This window comes from Ptychodera flava, chromosome 16 (genome assembly GCF_041260155.1).
Source record: "Ptychodera flava strain L36383 chromosome 16, AS_Pfla_20210202, whole genome shotgun sequence".
Classification (NCBI taxonomy): Eukaryota; Metazoa; Hemichordata; class Enteropneusta; family Ptychoderidae; genus Ptychodera; species Ptychodera flava.
Genome location: NC_091943.1, coordinates 30,212,268 through 30,231,810, shown reverse-complemented (window position 1 = coordinate 30,231,810; position 19,543 = coordinate 30,212,268). Strand labels below are relative to the sequence as shown.

At 36.9% G+C, this 19,543-nt stretch overlaps 2 protein-coding genes across 2 annotated transcripts in view; one reads left to right on the top strand and one right to left on the bottom strand.

Annotated features, from left to right (window-relative positions):
* Window positions 1–1,381: 1,381 nt before the first annotated feature.
* Window positions 1,382–5,731, top strand: LOC139114536 (selenoprotein F-like). Its single transcript, XM_070676322.1, has 5 exons — window positions 1,382–1,496; window positions 2,441–2,614; window positions 3,422–3,485; window positions 3,961–4,010; window positions 4,364–5,731. The coding sequence occupies exons 1-5, from the start codon at window positions 1,452–1,454 to the stop codon at window positions 4,490–4,492; spliced, it is 462 nt and encodes a 153-aa protein (XP_070532423.1). The 5' UTR covers window positions 1,382–1,451; the 3' UTR covers window positions 4,493–5,731.
* Window positions 5,732–9,532: 3,801 nt separating this feature from the next.
* LOC139114535 (influenza virus NS1A-binding protein homolog) overlaps window positions 9,533–19,543 on the bottom strand; it is a 29,798-nt gene continuing 19,787 nt past the window's right edge. The window contains exons 5-11 of the mRNA XM_070676321.1: window positions 17,781–18,028; window positions 16,767–17,016; window positions 15,919–16,131; window positions 15,302–15,547; window positions 14,814–14,939; window positions 14,048–14,221; window positions 9,533–13,659 (exon numbers count right to left, since the gene is read on the bottom strand). Of these exons, the coding sequence (XP_070532422.1) occupies window positions 13,382–13,659; window positions 14,048–14,221; window positions 14,814–14,939; window positions 15,302–15,547; window positions 15,919–16,131; window positions 16,767–17,016; window positions 17,781–18,028 (1,535 nt within the window). The 3' untranslated portion in view covers window positions 9,533–13,381. The remainder of the gene's footprint in view (window positions 13,660–14,047; window positions 14,222–14,813; window positions 14,940–15,301; window positions 15,548–15,918; window positions 16,132–16,766; window positions 17,017–17,780; window positions 18,029–19,543) is intronic.

Sequence of the window (19,543 nt, the reverse complement as noted above, 5' to 3'; positions counted from 1 at the left end):
TAATAATAATAATAATAATAATAATAATAAAACATGGATAATTAAGCTCGCGCAGATAAGGATCATTGTTTTCAGTGAACACAGAGGCAAAAAAATCAGCAAACATTTGAGCAGCCTCGGAACTGGAGTTAAAATGCTTACCGTTTAATTCAAAGTTCAAAGAATTCAGAGTTAATTTGCGTTTTGATTTCACATAACCCTAGAAGCGTTTACTGTTATCGTGGATGGAGGACTGGACATCTGAGAGATATTCCCGATAACGTACGTCCTTGGCTAGGTTAAGTTGGGCACGCAAACGCGAGAAAATAGAGTACGTTTATACTGATGTCTGGCGATTTCCTTCTCCCTAACAAGGGAGATCAGGTCAGCATCAAACCACTGAGGGAACTTCCTTGGTTGGATTAACTTCATTACTAGAATTACAGGTAGTTGTTATTAGAGAAAAGTCTTCAAATCTTTTTCTGTAAAATCAAAGTTTCAGCTTTTAAAGTGTGTACGAAAGAAATTGGAGAAAGATTGCATTGACTCCTGGATGAGTCACTTTTTAATGATGAAAGAAAGATTGGTAGTGGCAATAAATTATGTACTTACAGAGTGTTTAAATCAAACTTTACCATGGAAAATTATTTGCATAATCATTTCTGACTTTGGCCTGAGGCGTTGTATTACAAAGTTTCGTGTTAGTGACCACAATTTAGAAATTGAGCTAGGTAGGAAAAAAACTCCTTAAATTCCCTTACATGAGAGAATTTGTCGTAGATGTAATATGAATGAGTTAGATGATGAATTGCATCTAATTTTTTCTTGTACTAATTTTACCAAGGAAAGAAAACATTTATACAATAGTTGTGAAATTACAGATGACGGTCTCACTGATGTTTACAAGAGAAAAGATGTTATCATCAATATCATGAGTTACAATACATTAACATTAGCAGTTTTCCTGAAAAATACAATTGCTTCCTCAAGTGACTCTGCCCAAGTTGGTAATTAGATACTTTGCAAAGTTGTTTAGGCCCTACTCATGTATGTTCATCGTTGCATTTATTGCATTTACTGATGCAATTCAGTTATTTAATAAATTATGTAATTTTCCCACTTTGTACTAAGAGTACTGTACCTTACAACACTCTCTGATAGTGTATGTTGAGTACTAATAAATGTTAAATGTTAAATGGTAGCTCCGTAGTATCACGCACTATTTTTCGTACTAAGAACAAAAGAAGATGGTCCAGACTATTCGTTCGAACGTGGTTAACTTGTTCGATAATTAATTCTGCTTATGAACAAAAAAATCAACACTTGTGATATTCCTTTTCCCGTTGGTTGAAAATCTATGACAAAATCAACCTTCCACCAAGGCCCTCTCCGAGTATCAGATGGTCAACCCCTGAGTGCCTGACACTGGAGAGAAGCTTCAATTATAGACAAACTAACAAACCGATAACAAGATGGCGGACCTTTCGGGAGTGCTGTCGTTGGTCTCCGTTCTTTTGGTAAGTTATCGGGCTTGTTGTCAACGTGAAATATTTTCAAAGTCTCCATTTTAACAACTCTTTTATGTATCACACCACGAACATGTATTTTATTAGGACTGGGAATAACATCAAAAGATTTTTGTTGGCAGAGTAGATCTCTGTAAGTGGAAAACCGGAAACGTGTTGACAATATTGCAATGAATGAACGCTCTCCTATGGTTGCAATATGGAAACCATACGCCGCACGACACGTCATCAGCCAAGACAAATATGCTTTACACTGTTTTTTGCCCTTAACTTTTGCTTTACTCGTTGAAACCTAACTATAGACCCTAGAAGTGTCACACATACCCCTGGGAAACAATAAAAGAGTTGTAACACCTATGGAGCGAGCGTTGTGCTGCAATTATTCACTATCTATCGTCCGATCTGTATAATAATATGTGGAGACTGCAGGTTATCCTGCCAATACAGTGTGACATCTCGTGAAAGCTCTAGTCTAGGCACTAGGGGTTTTTTACCTCCATGGTCTATCTTACCTTAGTTTACTCATGGTCCTTCTGTGATAGAGGGACTGTGGTTTACTCTTGTATCAAGGCAGTCCACCTATATCCCTGAACAGGTTCTTGTCTTGCATGCTCTCAAAATTTGAAAACATCAGAGAAGAGGGCAACACAAGCCCTACAACTTTCAAGTTTTATGTAAACCCACTATGAATATGATTTAAGCAGTAACACCAGTGCCTCATAGAGAATCCTATGAATGGGGCATATGATAAATCAAATGTTCTTTTTCCAGACATTTGTACACTCAGTGTATTGCAAAACTGATTATACTTCTTAGTTTATCATGTATATTGATGTTGTATTGCTTTTAAAAGATATATTTCAGTATTTTTTTTCCCCTGGCAAAGCACATGCATTTTCAAAGTGTTTACTCATCATTTTCTTTTCTTCATCCAGCTGTTTGTCATCAGCAAATGTGAACTGACTCCTGAGCAATGTAGGGATTTGGGTTTCTCCTCCAATCTATTCTGCAGTTCCTGCAAAGAGTTGCAGCAGTTTCAGCTGGAGGTTTTACAAGAGCAGTGTCTACAGTGCTGTCAGCAGGAAGATGATGATGGAGATGTGCAGAAGGTGAGAGTGTTAAAATCTTTGTATGATCATTCATATATGGTTATTCAGTGCAGCATTGGCTTTCAGGATGGTGAAGTAGTGAACTTTGACCCCTTGAGTGCCAAAGTCAATTTTTGTTGTCTTTATAAAATGTACCCTAGTCAGTTTTATCAGATTTTGGCCAAAATTTTGATGTAATACTTTATCCAATTCAATGCGATGGCCATTTGGTCCAAAATTATCAACAATTACAGAAAAATTCGTAAAAATTGATAAAATGTTGCACAAAATTTTTGTAGGAAAAAATTACAGTGCTCAAAAGGGTTAAAGTGCTTCTCCACATGTTTCAGCATAGTACTCCATTATGAATCAAAACACTCACAAGAGCACAGTAAAATGTTAGCTTCTAATCAAAATTGCTTATGCGTACTAAATTTACTCTGAATCATAATGAGATGTAAATTTAAGTTTAAAAGCTTTCCATCCGCAACAAAATGATAAAACATGTTGCGTTATTATTTTTGCCTTGAACCAGATCCAGGATTCAAGGTATTACTCACTCAACCATGAAAACCAACAATTTTTTCATAGCAATATTTTGTCACCAAGGCTTTGTGACCGTTGCTTAGAGTATTGATAACATTGTATCAATAGTCATGTGTTACATATGTACTGCCTAGCATATCTGGTGTAGTTTACTCTTCATATGCTGCAGTACTTATAAGGTTCATTGTTATTTCATTAGATAATTTTAGAGTAATATAAAAAAGTGCATTGTAAAAAAATTTGGAGTGACTGTAAATTTACAACTCCAATCTTGTCCCACAGATGTACGACTCAGCCATCATTGAAGTGTGCAGCTGAAAGATAGGAAGATATCCACAAATCCAGGGTAAGGGATGACTTAAGATACAAACTGAGATCTAGTGTTTGTTTCAAGAGGTGTGAAAAAATTGCACAAACAATTAATCATTATAGAATGAACATGTAGCGCTACACATTATGGTTGCATAACAACACACAATTTTCGGCTATACCCAGGTTCGTAGTGTAACAATTTTATTAGGATACTTTGATCATTTCAAGAACATATGTGTCAATGTCATAGCAATGACTCTCAAAACTCAGAATGATTGTACTTTCAGTTTTAATCCTCTTTCTCCCAAGTTGTATTTATTTCTATGGTTCGTCTATGGAGCCTGGTAGAGAGAGGATGAATGTGATCTTCCGGAAGAAATATATGTTGTCACTGCTCCTGAAATAATACCCATATCATCAGTGCCATTCTTTCTTTAGTAGTCTATGCCTTCTTTATGATTTCAGTTTAATTTTCCCAAGTGACAAAGATATATCATTTTATTTTACAGCATTTATTAAAAGTGACAGACCTAAACAGTTTTCAAATCTCAAAGTCAAGGTAAGCCATACTTAGTACTGATTCCTCGTAGTGTAGGTCTGAACTTTTTCTTATCTTCTTGTAACCCTCCTGTGGCAAGCCCAATCTAAATTTTCAGTTGGGCATTTGACCTGTAGAGGGAAAATTAAGAGTTAAATGCCGAATGTTCATCGAGACACAAAAATCATCGCTAAAATATACATTTTCTGTGAAATTTATCAAATTAATGAACTTTTGTTTAAAATCAGTATCTCACAATGTGGAATTTTGATGACTTATCCATTAACCAATCAGAAAGAAGCTTTTATCTTGTTGCGGTGGCCATCACAAATTCCTGACATGGTGACATTTTTGTCAATTTTTTTTAATCACAGTATAAAAAGGGACAAGATCCTGTTCTTAGATTTCTGAATGAAAATCATGAAGTTGAAGAGACTCTCAGCATTGACAAATGGACCACTGACACAGTGGAAGAATTCTTACATGAGAAACTACGCAAGTAAAAACTCTGTTGAGAAGCGACAGAGGACTGGAAATCAAGGGAACAACTTCAGCATAGAAGGAAGTCAGATGGAATAATAGACTGGAAATACCTGTATTCTCTGGAAAACAAACGATGGTTACTAATGGTACCAGATAATCTCATCTTCACTATAATTTGCCAGTGAGAACAATCTACATACTTGTATGGTGTTCCAGTCTCTTGTTCAATCATTCTGTGAAGGTGCAATCAGCTGCACTGGTTTCAGTCAGAACAAAGCCCAACCAAGACATCTCTTCAGATAATGATAAGGAAGAAGTTTAAAACAATAGTATTTGATGGAATATATTTTAAAAGACTAGTATTTCAAAAAAGACGTTGTTGCCTGGACTTAAGGCTGTTATGCCTCTATTGTGGATATCTACTTTTTGTAAAAACAAAAAAAATTCGTCATAACAATTCAACCAACTGTCCTCTCAAGTGTATAGCGAGTTGTCCTGCCTGGTGAAGACTTGCTATTTTACATCGAAGGGGTAGTTTGGTGCAAATGTGCGGTGTAGTCTTCAACTGCGTATTTTATATGGCTTTAGTTGCTGTGCACATTTATGATAACTTTGCAGTAAACCCAGCTGGGTGTGCAAATGTTTGATAACTGAGTGCAGAGCAGCGTGGCTTTACTCTAAAATCTCTGGAATTATGAACTTCAACACAGAGAGAAATAGGACAGAGAGAAATATTGATCAAATCTGGTATGGAAATATGACATATTTGCAACAGCCAGGAGATGAATGGATGGATGGATGGATGTTTCTGTCTCACTTCATATTGTAATTTACAAGATTGATTTTCCAGAATGCATCTGAATGCCAGTGACTGCATCGTACTCACGTAAAACTTTATGAGATAACATGTCTCTCTAGTTAGGGAACGATATTACAGCCAATAATCAGCATTTTATATTTTCATAAAACAAGAGTGTTTATGATATGAACAAAACAGTTCAGTTTCAGAGTGGCAAATCACATGTTCTCATGACATATTTGCATACCAATTAAGTAAATCTTTCAGACAACTGGAAAGCCAAGTTTTAATGCAGAGTAACGATAGATATGTAGGGTATCATTGCCCAATCTAATGATTATATTTTGGTGCAATGCATCGGATTCAGAAAATCTGTATAATACATTTTTGATCCAAATTTCATGTATGATGACAAAAGAAATCATGGCTGCTTTAATAAAAAAATCCCACTCATAAAGAATTTGTGGTTGTAATTGTCTTTTTTCTGGCCTTCTCTAACCTCCATGTATAGGTACATATGGGAAGGGCGTAGCTGACACAACGGAAATGTTATTCCTAAGTTTGGTGTCAATCCCCCTCCCCCATCGAAACAAAATTTCTTGATGCAAAGTTAGTTTCAGGAACACTTTATTTCCCATTATGTATGGAGAATACCAACCTGTCTTTAATGCATGTGTTGTGCAAGATCTACACATGAATATAAACTTCATACGTTTACACTTTTTCAACACGCCAAAAAGAGTGGTTTTATTGTGAATATACATATCCTGGCAGGACACAACACATGCAAACTGCTGGAAGATTGTTCAGAAAGTGTCGATCTGTTATGATTTTTCCTGATATGTATCAAAAAGTGTCAAAAAAGGTGCATTTGATAATTGTGCTACAGATATTACTCTGGGTCATGACTTTTGGCAATTTAATGTGTTGCAAGTAATATATTGTATTTGTTATGGATTTCACAGTCTGAATTTTTTTGTTACAGTGGAATCCTTATTGTGATTTTGATGCAGGCAAAACAAATTGGGGTGTTTCACATCTCCCCTAAATTAACATTTCTAGTGTGTCAGCTTTTATGATTGACAATCAGTTTGCATTATATGGGCTGTGGATAATTGAAATTCACATGATAAACAAAACTGTCTGGAAGGGAGAGAGGGGTAGCAGGATTTTGAATATCATGTATAAATTTGCTCTATATATCTTATGCCATGGAAACTTACATACCGGTATGTGTGATACTAAATCACTATCGCTGCTCAGATTTTTTTGAAATACAGGCTTTGGGGAATACTAGTATATATATTGCCCGAGTGTCTTCAGATCTGAGTATTTACATCTGCTCAATCTGCTGCAGCCAACAGACGACTATGCAGACTGCAAGCTCACTTTGCCAGGATTTTCAAAGCTCACGAACAAAGTTCAAGTTACTTTTACATTTCAATATTGGTTTTGATAAATATATGGACATATTTTAATAGAGCAAATTTTTAGATAGTTATGCGTTCAGAACACAAGTGCAACAACCAAGGGAACTGTATTTTTTTTCTCTCGATATCAGCCGCACGTTTTGTCAGGTTCGGGCAATGTGGGCATTAACACTGTCTTAGAGTGACTGTCCATTTGCTTGTCCAGCTTTGGTCTTTCAGAGCGAGTGCAAGGCACAACCCCTGACATCCTGATCACTCAGACTTCTGGTATTCAGCAATCTGAGAAATCATCATGTTTTCCACTTACAACAATATGTAAGGCTTGCTTTGACCAAAATACTCACAAGGGACTGTTGACATCCAACACTGGCCATTCGCTAACAATTTGATCATCAAGCCAATCATTCTGTAATTCTTTCAACAGAAGCCCAATATATGCTGCCCTCTGGAGGCCATGTTGCATGCATAGTTTCGTGTAGCTTCCTTGTACTGTTATTGCCAGGTGATTATAAAAAGGGCCTCACCGTTGCATTTCATTTTTAAATGGAAGCTGTAATTTTTTTGTATTTTTTAAAAAACTTTCATGCTTCATTGTCATTTTCTTTTTCTACCTTTATAGAATACTAATCCAGGATGAGGAATTTAATTGTTCTAAAAGGTCAGGACAACTTCAGGTAATTTTTGAAGTTTGTTTCTCGGCGCTGCTCGGACAAGTGTAGATCAACAGGTTTTTAGAACACAAATTAGAATTACTCAATAAAGAACATATGCACCACATTAGCAGCCTGCTGGATCAACCTTGATACTGGTCTAGAGAATCTCAACATCAAAATAGATTTGTTTAATCCTTTCTCCCAAGTCAGACTTATACTATTGTCAGTTTATATTTTTTACTCTCAACAAAATTATGTGCACTGGTTACATGTGTAATAATCATAGTAAGACCATTGGAACACTAAAATCCAAGGGCTCTGTGAAGCAAGGTGTGTATGTAGATTCAGTTTTTTACTTCAAAACACATTCATCTATAAATAAGCATTGTCATTTCAGGGTCTGTTCGTTTCGTAATACTGAAGTGAATGAAGGAATAAAATTTAATGTGATAGTAATGAGTTGCTGCGGTAAACCTGTCGATGATGTGTACATGTGTATGGAGAAGCAGGGCTCTCGTGTTTGCCACTTGTTTATAATTTGTCAGAGATACCATGTCATTAAAGGAAGGCATTACGTTTGTAACCATTCTGTTCACACAATAGTCTGTTGTCTGAAGTAAAATACCTAAACCATTCATTTTGGTATCATCATTGATGAGACTATCATAGGGCCTTGAAATAGCCATGCCAACCACACATACAGTTGGTAAGACTGCAATTAAGTCTTGATGAATTGATTTGTGTCTAGCTCTGAGATAATTTAGTGTAAGATCTGAAGATAGTCTGATTTTAATAGGCATGTCTGACCACACAGTTGACAATGCCCATCTCATAATTGTGTTTTATTGCTGAGCATGTTTCATTATACCAGCCAGGAAACCACAGGGAGTAAAGTCCAAATTTTCAGTTATATCAAGAGAAAAGATGTGGGGCATGTGCAGTAAACAATCCAGGCTAATTTATATTCGCCATCCATAATGAGTTATTCTTTCAATTTTCATTCTCAAACACAGCTCATTAATATACTTTGCATACATTTGTCACAGTCCCTCCATCAGTGATGATAGTGATGATGGAGGGAGGGACTGTGCATATATCTCTACAAAATCAAAGAATTAAGATTGGAAAGTTGTAGGGAAGTGAAGTACACATTTTGTACAGAATGAAATTACGATTGATGAGGACATACATTTCAAAATTACACAATTCTTTGGAAAGTGGTGGCAGTCTCCACAAAATGTATGTCTATATAAAGATTTTTTCTGTTAAGGGACCGATTTTAGAGGTAGATTGTCAACTCAATTTCTTGGATTAATTTTTTGAGCCAAATAAGGTATACTTGTCATATTCTGACCTAACTCACACGGGCCAAAGGACATTACAGCTATTTCACATCGGAGTCTCTCAAAAAATGATGGGGTGATGTGGTTTTGGGAATTTTTTTCTTTACTGTCAACAAGTACTGGCATAAATGGAAAACAGAAGTGTTTACATACAGACAACAACAATGACAACAATGATATATTCATGGTCAAGACCTGGATAGCATGTTTGTGTGATCCTATAGACATTGATATTTTCTGTGTGTGCATTGCCAACTGTCATTCCCTCAAGGGTATGTGAAGAAAGGGAAAGCACACACAGCTGTTCTGGCGGATGGGAAACATAATCCTATGTTGTTGGGGCCGAAAGCCCGTTTTGTCAGCAGTGGTATGTTCAGATACCTTTGGTATGGTGAATACACAGGGAATGTGTTCAATGCTCATGTTTTATTTTCAAATGCAAATGTAATTCCTGCAAAGAATTGCTCATTTTGTGTAGACTGTTTTTTACATTCAAAATTGAAGTTTTTTTGATGTTGCATAATCTAACAGAATTAAAGACAACAAAAATCTGAAGTTGGATTTCAGAAAGTTGTCTAGAGTTTAATTTTCCTCTTGTAAGGCTCTGTGGATTAATTTAAATTGATATGAAAAACATCTTGCTGCAGTTGACCATAAGCCCTATCTCAATAAATATGACAAATTTTGATTTGTCATATAAATTTTTAACTATATCTATAGCCCCTTTTTGATACAATGTAGTTGAAGAATTTCTTGGCATATAAATTCATATAATTTGACCCTAGAATTAACAACATGCCTATTACGACAACAAATAAAGAACTCATTGACAGTGTTTTTCTAAAACTAAAGTGAACCTTTATTGACAAACATCACAAAAAGATAAACAGAAAAAAATTCACACTTTTGTAAAGTTTATCTTTACCATATCAAATCTACCAGAACAGAAAAATACACACATAGGTTTTTCAAATCTTCTCTGCAAAAATTGTAAATATGAAAAGAGTCTGTAGCTTTCTGTTGGTATGAAGGTATATTTGATTGTTTTGAAGGTTTTAGTCATCATGAAAACACTGATCACAGCTGCCCTAGACCAGCATACAGGGGTGGTCCCTTTGGAGTATTCCAAACGGCAATCTGCACGTCTTTTTTTTTTAGACTTTTTAAGGGCTGAACAACTTAATATTCAAAAACTTTCAGCAACTGTTCTACTCACTGAGAATAGTCACAAGGATATTTTGGTAAATATCCGATAGAAATACAAAATTTTCCAAAAATTTGTAGTTTTTCCTGAAAACAAAAAGCCAATAATGACAAAATTATCATACCATATTTCTTACAAAAGTTTCTTTGTGCAGTTCTTTCGGCGCAATAAATCAAAGTGAACACACTGTTTGAACTGTTTCTCAGTATTCTGTCTGCCAGCAGTGAAATTGGGTCACAAAATCTTGATGAAAATATTCCCCCTTTTTTCAATACCTTTTAATTTCGATCCAGTAATTGTCAATTTTTATGCATAATGCTCTCCAAATTTCCTGAATACATTTTTTTGGATATTTTGTTTGATTCATTGTCCGTTGAATTAATGTGCGCCATTCTTCAGTAGCTGGGCTAGGCTACACAAAGACTGGTACAATGACTTTTCTCCTGGCACTGCAGCATTCTTTTATAGTTCAAGTCAGTTACCTTGGTTACAATGCAAGGAAAGCTGCCCCTCACTTGCATTGGTAAGTTGGAATCAAAAACTGAAATTCAAGCATTTCCAACTAAATAAAGCACAAAAATGTTTTCATGGTCCTTATCTCATCATCATGTTTTACTTCTAAACACAAAATAATATCTCAATTAAATTTTGTTTTGGATATATCTCGGAACATCTTGGTACATGTATGTTAAATGAACACACAAGGTACAGGTGATCACAAGGTGAATGCTTGGTCATATATTTGACACCTGGTTGTTTACAATACAACACACACACAAATAAAAACAACAAAGGAATGGGAACAAATCTGAAAGATACAGGTCAGAATCGAAATGTTAATGAGACATGGTATGATATGATATGCTGAGCTTGGGAAGAAAAGCATGGTCTTCCCATGTAGCTGGAAACTCAAAGATATGGTAATGCCTAAAAAGCAGGAGTAGAAATCAGTAGAAATGTGACGAGATAGCAACCAATCAGGTGAACTTACTGTCAGCAAGTGAGAAAGTACAGAGCTTTTGTAAGGGGGATTCTAATTGGGCAAACCAGTATCAATCCTTGGTCAGTAAAAATTCTGAACACTTCATAGCACCATGACTTAACCGCCTTCAAAAATAAAAATGCTTAATGACCAACTTTGGTTGAGGCTGTAATTCCCTTCATTTCCTAAAAAACCTAAAACCAACAAAAAACCCCTAATCACTTTCAATGGTGTTTGCAAAATAGTTTTTTCATGTGATCAGCCCCCCCTTGATTGCCAAAGTTACAATGTCTGTGCTGGCCCTCCTGGAAATCAACATTTTTAGAGTGTGTTGTACTCAAGCCAAAAAGGACACATCTTTCCTTAAAACTTGCTGCACGCTGGCTAAAATTTACAAATCTTGTCTTGTTTCCGCAGTCTGACAGACTACCACAAGGTAATGAAGCATGACAAAGTGAAAGGAAAATGCCATCCAATGACAACAAGCTGTGCGATGCAAAAGTTTTTGTGGAAACTTGCTAGAATTGACAAATACTAGAAAGCTTCTATGAATAAAAGTACAATATTGAATATACCTTTATATTCATCACATCTATAATCACAACTGTGATTCGTTACCAACTGTAGTCTTTATCAACTTATATCTTACATATAGCACACAAAAATCAATTAAAAATAAACAAAATGACCACTTACATCTAAATACACCAAAGTTTGAATGAATGTATTTAGGGAAAAAAAATTCAAAAATATTTTTTAAACACACTTTACAAATTTAAATAAATAAGACAATTGAGGATTGTGCCATTGCAGCAAAAAAATGCTGTCAATGAACTTGATCTTGACACAACATCGTATTGTGAGCAAGAGGCAACATATTTAGGAGCATACACGCTTATTTTAAACATATTTTGAAGGTTACTGAACACATAAAGCAAGTCATCGTTTCCATCTGTATAAACTACACCTTTCACAGTTAATTGACATTGTTTAGGAGGACTTGCTTTTTTCTCGGGTACGTTCGATAACAGATAGCCATGCAAATGTTTGAGTAACTGATCACTCAGAAAAATCTGAATTAGATATCAAAACATAATTTTTAGAGATCACAAAAACATCAACAAGAGTGACCAAAAGTATCTTCGACATGAACACCACAAAGGTCAAAGTTGACACACTGGTTACTATGGCTACCAAATGTAACTAAAAACTGCCAGTGTTATCACAAATTTTCCCATCAACACTACCTAAGTTTATGTTCAATTATAGGTACGTAAATCTGTGCTCCTTCTTGTCAATTATACTGAAGATTCCCGAGTGACCTATTCCCGTCACAATTATCACGCTATGATTAATCTTACTGAACCTGAATACAGCAGGCTTTCTGCTCCAATTAGGAAATTCCACATAATCATAATCATGCAGCTATCTCAGACTACACAATCGACGACAATATAGAAAGAAGTATATTCAATAAAGCTTTGTAATTTCTATGATAACACACACACACCTATAGTTATATTTCATTCTGTAGTCTCCTTTAGAAAAATATACTGCTAACGGTTAATCAAGTCAAGGGTTGAAAATGAGCCAAATATATATACAGTAAACGTTTCAACTCAATTCAGCTATTTCTCAAAGGCAAAAGATTTGCAAAGTTTTATTACTGAGTCTAGTAAATAAGCAGCCAAGCGACTTTTTCTTTCAGACAAAAATTCTTATTGAACTCTCAACTTTTAACTGAAGAATCAAATTTTACGATCACCCGAACGCAACAGTAAATAAACAAAGCCTTCTCTTACAATTTCATTTATTCTTTCATAATCAAGTATTGATAAAATTTAACTTTGTTGTGATCTTTTTCATGAGATTTTCCAGTGTTAGAAGTCTGTTTTGATGAAAAACAAATTAAATTGCCTATCATTTCTGAATTAGCATTACTTTGATGGTTCCATCATTCAAAATGGCTGCCAATATTTAACGCAAGTTGTCCTTGCAGTTTTAACCCCCTTCTTTTCTCAGTACATAAACATGAACTACCCCGGAAAGTCTCATGAGAACCACATACGATTCATGCAATGTTGAAATTTCTGCTTGTTGACAGAGAGAAGCTTAAAGCACAGCATTTGATGACACAAAATAGCGAGAACAAGAATCATAGAAGCTGTGACAATGCCCACCATAAGTTTTCATTTGTAAATAAATCAGTTAAATGCTCAGCTTTATGGCATTTTTGAGCAAACTCTTTCTTTACCGATGCAAATGCACCACTTTCACTTAAAGGAATTTAGAAATAAGCAGTAAATACTTTATCACTACAGCTGCCTTGATAACGTGTACTAAGCAAAACAAAAAATTTCATTGGTAAAACCAAAATCTAGATATCACATATATTATCTTTGTAGAATTAAGGAAAAAATCACAAGACAAACTGAACAATCATGCTGATAGAAATGAGAGCACAGGATACCCAGTGGCCATCTTGGGCTGTTTCATTACTACACAGGGGTGTCGGGTCTTGAGTTGCTCTCCTGTCGAGGCAAGAACTGATTCCATTGATTTGTCTCTGGGTCGTAGTACTCTATGGAATTCAGAAAGGTCTTGCCGTCAAAGCCACCCACGGCGTAGAGGTGTCCGTCCACCACAGCGACACCCATGTTTGCCCTTGGTGTTGACATGCTTGCTACTTGGTTCCACGTGTTGGTCTGAGGATCAAAACACTCAACTGATGCCAGGGATGAGGTGCCATCACTTCCTCCAACAATATACAGTTTGTCTGCAAAGAAAAAAAAGTTGAGTGAGACAAAAATTGGGACGTCTTATCTTCTCAAACATGATTACTTAGCTTTTACAAATTTACAATTAACAATACTTTGGCAGTCACAAGTCAATGACAAGGTAAAAACAGGATGGTAGATTGACTGATCTATGATAAAATGATGAAATCTTAGAGCCCAGGTTAAGACTGTACTGTACGGAAATTGAGATGGCAATATTTTTCACATTATCATACCAGTGAACATAAAATCAGGGTATAAACCAGTGTCTGCTCCAATGTTACCATCTCTGAGTTTTCTGTGCTGTCGTTACTAGTGAGTATAGTAGAAAATTAGTGCGATGGGAGTAACAGTGATAGTATATTTCAAAACCAAAACTTTTCTCACCTTTACATTTGCAAACACCAGCCCCTCTTCTAGCATGGTTCATTGGTGCCACCATTGTCCAGGCATCAATCTGCGGGTCATACTTTTCCACCGAGTTCAGAACATTCCAAGACTCTGCCCCACCAACGGCATACAGCTTGCCTCCCAAAGCGCACAACCCAACCTGGGAACGACCTGGAATTCAAAGCACGAATCATAAGTTTGTTGGTCACTACAATGAATTGAACATTACTGTCGGTGATCTTTCATTATAGATCTGCGCACTGTAAATACTTGGTTAACAACTCAAAATCAATCACTATATTCCAGACGGACCAGATTAAAAATTCACAGCCAATTTAATTTTCACATAAACAGGAGTTCATAATCTGCATGTGATGGGTAAAAGTGAACATTCATTTGCTTCTCTGAAGAAATCATCTGTGGTCCTGAACTGCAATTACAGCAGCACATATCAAATGTAAAAATCCACACATCAATGGCAAAATGCCTTCTTCTGGAAACTTGAATAGTAGTCAGTGGCATTCAGTGTCAATGCAGTCACTTTCTTAGGCAAGCCATTTGTGAAGCCAAGCAGCAAGATGTCAAACAACAGAACTGGTGTGGTTCAGTATTCTCTGATGTCAGATATGGCTTGTAATTTGGCTCCTAGGCAGCAAAAACTGCAAAACCAGTACATTACACATTGTAATGGGAACAAATCTCTCAACACTGTAGTCACGTGAGTATTCGAATGTACTCTGCAGTGAAGTCCACGACGACTTACCATGGTTCAAGTTGGCAATAGACTGCCAGGAGTCTGTCTCAGGATTGTATACCTCACACGTTGTCAAACCAATGGAGCCAGATGAACCACCAGCAAGATACAGTTTATCATCAAGGACTGCAGCACCTGGAGATGTTTAAATGTGGAGAAAGATGAGCATGTTATTACAAAGTGACTGTGAAAAAAATATTCACAGCAGTCAATACAAAGCTGTAACACTGAAATTTGGTTGAAAAGATTTTCCTCATTTAAAAGATAAACTTGTGTTAAGGTAACTGTGATAAAGTTGGGTTGGTACCAAACTGAAACAGTAATTGGGGAAGACAGCTCTGTGTTTGGGCCGAGGGAGGTGGTGGCAGTGAGAAGAGACTGCACTTGTGTCTGATCCAATCTGGTCAATAATTCCTGTACTGCTAGACTCTTGACTATTGATGTATGTCTAATGTAATGATGTACAAGTAGTGTTGTAGTGAAAAGACTTATTTTACCTGAGCTGTGACGCTCTGTCTGTATACCAGCGACAGCCGACCACTTTCCGGTATCCGGATCAAAGCAGTGTCCAGTCTTTAACTCTGACGTCCCGTCGGATCCCCCAAACGCATACAGCTTGCCGTGGATGACATTGAACTCAAAGCGGCCACGCGGTGTGGGCATGTCCGGCAGAGAGCTCCACTCGTTGGTGTCTGGGTCGTAGATCTCCACGGTGTCCATGCATTTGCCTCGATTGTAACCACCTGCAAAATAACAGCTTCAAAATAACTAACAAATCAAGGATTCCGAGCCCTTCATACTTATACCTTTTATAGGCTAAATGTTACATGGCGATTCAACACATAGGAAGATAGAATTTTGAAAACGTTTTAATCAATATTGGTTATCAACATATTCCCATGAATGACAAAAGACAGCCCTTATGTACATCTGTGTAAGCCCACTGTTATATTTGCTGGCAAACATTGAAAAAAAATCAATGTTTTGTTTCATATTATGCAAGTATTTCATTCTGTTGGCGAAGCCTGTGGTACTAGCTATTGTGTCTATTACTTTACTGACAGACTACTGAATATTCTGCAGAGATTTCTGCATCAAAATCCAGTAAACTGACCTGCAGCAACTAGTTTTCCGTCCAACTCAGCGGTTCCCAGGGCACAGCGAGCAAACGCCATGGATGCCAGCATTGTCCAGGAGCCTTGACTCTCAACCGATATGGAGCGCTGGAAGCGTGGGCTGGAGGCTCGCTTTGGGGTCTTCTGGTGCAAAGACAGAGCCACTAACTCATCATTCAACACAGACAACGCAATGTACATAGTCTTGTTCTCTGTAAACAATCACATCAGGGGGAACTCGGTCACATTTATTTGCCTGATTTCAGCCATCATAATAAAAAAACATGATACTTTATCATACAATCAAAATGTTCCTACAAATAAATACATTATATATATTTTCATCGTGTTTCTGTATATATTAGGACTAAGTTGCCCACAAGTTGGAAATGATGGAGTCTCCAAATACTCTGTGAGAGCTCCACCAATCTAGATTTGCAAAATGCAAAAAGATGTGTGTGTGACATTTTATTATTGGCCTTGGGTTCAACTGTTCAACTATTCCTCTACGGTGAATGAAAACACATGTTGGACTTCAGGATAGAGAGAAAAAAATAGGAATAAAAAAAACCCTTATTGATATTAGAGACAGAGGATAAGTGGAAAGTTTCCAGGCTGTACATCTGTAAAGTGAAGCAGATAGTCTTGTCTATTGCACTGCAGATGGTCTTGCCTATTACAGCCACAGGACAACTCTCTATGTGCAGGGAAATTCTCTAGTTACCCTACAGTGTTCATCACTTCAGGGAAGAAGTTTTATCTATTTTTACTGCTGATAGAGGTTAGCACCGCACAGCAGGGAACCAATAACACCTGTTATCCGAGTCTGACAATAGAGTCCACTGACCTGACGTCTCAGAGGAAGAGATGACCTTCCAGTCGGTGCATTTTTTCTTCGAGGAATCGTCGGGGCTCATGATCAGCTGTCTAGCAGTCTGGCTGTTATTGTTCTGGCTGTAGCCGTTGCTCTTTCTCTTGTTGGGTGTGGTCTGCTTGTTGCCGTTCAGCTGATACTCTTGGATGATTTCCAAGTCGCAGTCTTCAACCTCCGCGATGTTCACCAAGGTGTTGTCAGATGTCAAGAACAAGGCATGTACCTAAACACAGAGAAGTTGAGGTTTGTTTTAGTGGGTTAAATGACATCTTCAAAAAATACAAGGAGTTCAAACTACTGACAGTGGAATTTGACATTTCAAATATTATTTGATATTTCACCCATGTTCAGAAATTTGACAGGTAGTGAAGAAATCTACAGAAGCTGTTAAAGATAGTTTGATACATGTAGTCATCAAAAAGTATACATTCTTTCAACTTATTTATTACACTCATGTAATTCTAAACTGTAACCCCCCATAAGATTTTTAAGTTTCCTTTTCTATGAAGTAGTACCATGTCATGGTGACAATCTTTTCTTTTTCCAGCAGATGAACTCTACAGATGTACAATATTTGTTCATGGGTAACCTTTTCACCCTTTCATTGCAATATTATGGTAAAAACCGCATTATTATCTATCACAAGGCTTGACCTACACAAAGGAAATCACGGTGAAGGTGTTCATCCTTGTAACATTGGAACTGGGTTAGCCATCCTGTTCCATCAGAAAATACCAAGGGACCTAATTTGGTGCCCACACCACAGGGTAACAGAGAACTTGATTAAAGCCATTTAGAGGAAATAAAAAATTTTACTCTCTTGATTGATAAGCTTTCAAGGATAAGACAATATTTGGACAGTTGATTAACCCCTTTCCTATTACCCCGTAGTTGACAATGACTTTTCCAGCAGCGGTGGCACTAATAGGTAGAACAACCTTGAAAATGTCTAGACAAGACACAGATGTAAACTATGCATGTTCTCACCTGTTCAGTCATAAATTTCATCAACTCTCCTTCATTTAGGGATCTCTTCACCCAATCCACCACCTTGTCGAACAAGTGCCTATCGCTCACACTCTCAGACTCATCAGTGCCCACAATCTCCACTTGTAGCCGTGGCAACGCCAAAAACTCCTTGCTGAGGGCGACTTCCATCATGTTCTTATTGATGTAATCATCAGCGACGGCCAGCAGGTCAGTGTCATTCAGCTCCGCTGCAAACTTTCTTAAGCCTTGACGATGAAAAGAAAGCATGTACGATTATAGCAACAATGAAAAGATTCAAAACCGCTCTGAGATATTGACTATTCAAGACCTCAGTTGCACAAAAACCCGGGATTTAGGGTTGTTGCATGGAAATACAGACTTCAGTTATTTGTTGAAAACACTTTTCCGTGTCTTCAAGCATAGATCAGTTTCAAGTACAATCATAAGTATGTCATACACCTTTTCTATTCCACAGGGTTAAACATTTTCACAACTGCCCAGTGAAATTTAGACAAGTATTTAGCGGTCAAACAGTTGATGAAGTTGATATTCATACTATCTCTAACAAGTTCTGTTTGATTTGTCATCCACTTCAATGCCAACCTGTGTTCTGAATATGAATACGCATTTTTGAAATATGAAAATTGCATTTTAACCTGCAGTTGTAATATTATGGTCATCGAACAGCTGGAAACAAAATTCTTTAGAATGTTGAAAATATTACTGAGTAAAGTGATAAGCATGTCCTGTAATGACGATAATAAAATAAACATAAACTGTAATGAAATCAATAATGATATTCTGGAGTCCATCATGAAATCATATCTCTCTGTCTGTCACATCAGACTTTCATTCATAAATAATGGTTATTAAAATTAAATAAGTTACCAAGACAGTAACACCACAACATATGAATGTCTTTATATTTACTTTTCATTAATTATGGATATCATGTTTGTAAGGTGGAAGTTAGCAAAAAACATATATATGCACAAACAAGTTATCACCTGCCATTGCGAGGTAGTTTTAATAATAACAGAGAGGGTGGACAGATGCTGAATAAACCAAAGCCTTCAGGCTACATGAATTCTGGCTATGTAGTAATGTCATAAAATATTTATCACAACACAAGACTCCTCTGAAGACGGGAAATTGAACCGGTAGTTTGCATACTGGCGTCACACTCCCTCTGAAGCACAAACACACACACAAAACACTTTTCATCTGTTTCTTTCATGGGCATCAAATATCAAGGCAACCAACTACAACTATTTTGATCACATTCAGCTAAGCAGTGACTTCATTTTTCATGCCATATCAGTGCTCTATGGTTTGCAGAATACCAGAACACAATGCTGAATATGTCATGGGTTAATTTCTCATGATAACTCAATACTTGTTTGCGCTGCAGGCTGATCACCTCTTTTTGTGGAGTTGATATTGGGGTCAAGGGTCAGAGAGTCAACACACTTCCTGTTGGCAGAGTCGGCAGCTTTGCTTGGTCTCGAGCAATGGGGGCTCACACTGAGTTCATTGGGGTTGGGTGTTTCTGTGGAAAAGATAGTGCCTTATGGTGGGCTGTAATGAAAAGGCCTGGAAAGTAGAATATGAGAGGTACACACCAGCCTGCAATAACCATAGGCCAAAAACCAAGGCATGGCCACTTGAGCTGTGGAGACCTGCCCACCTGGATTTATTTACAGTCACAGACTGGTGTTTTCTGTGCATTTTAATGCTGTCACAGAAATTTCATCACTATC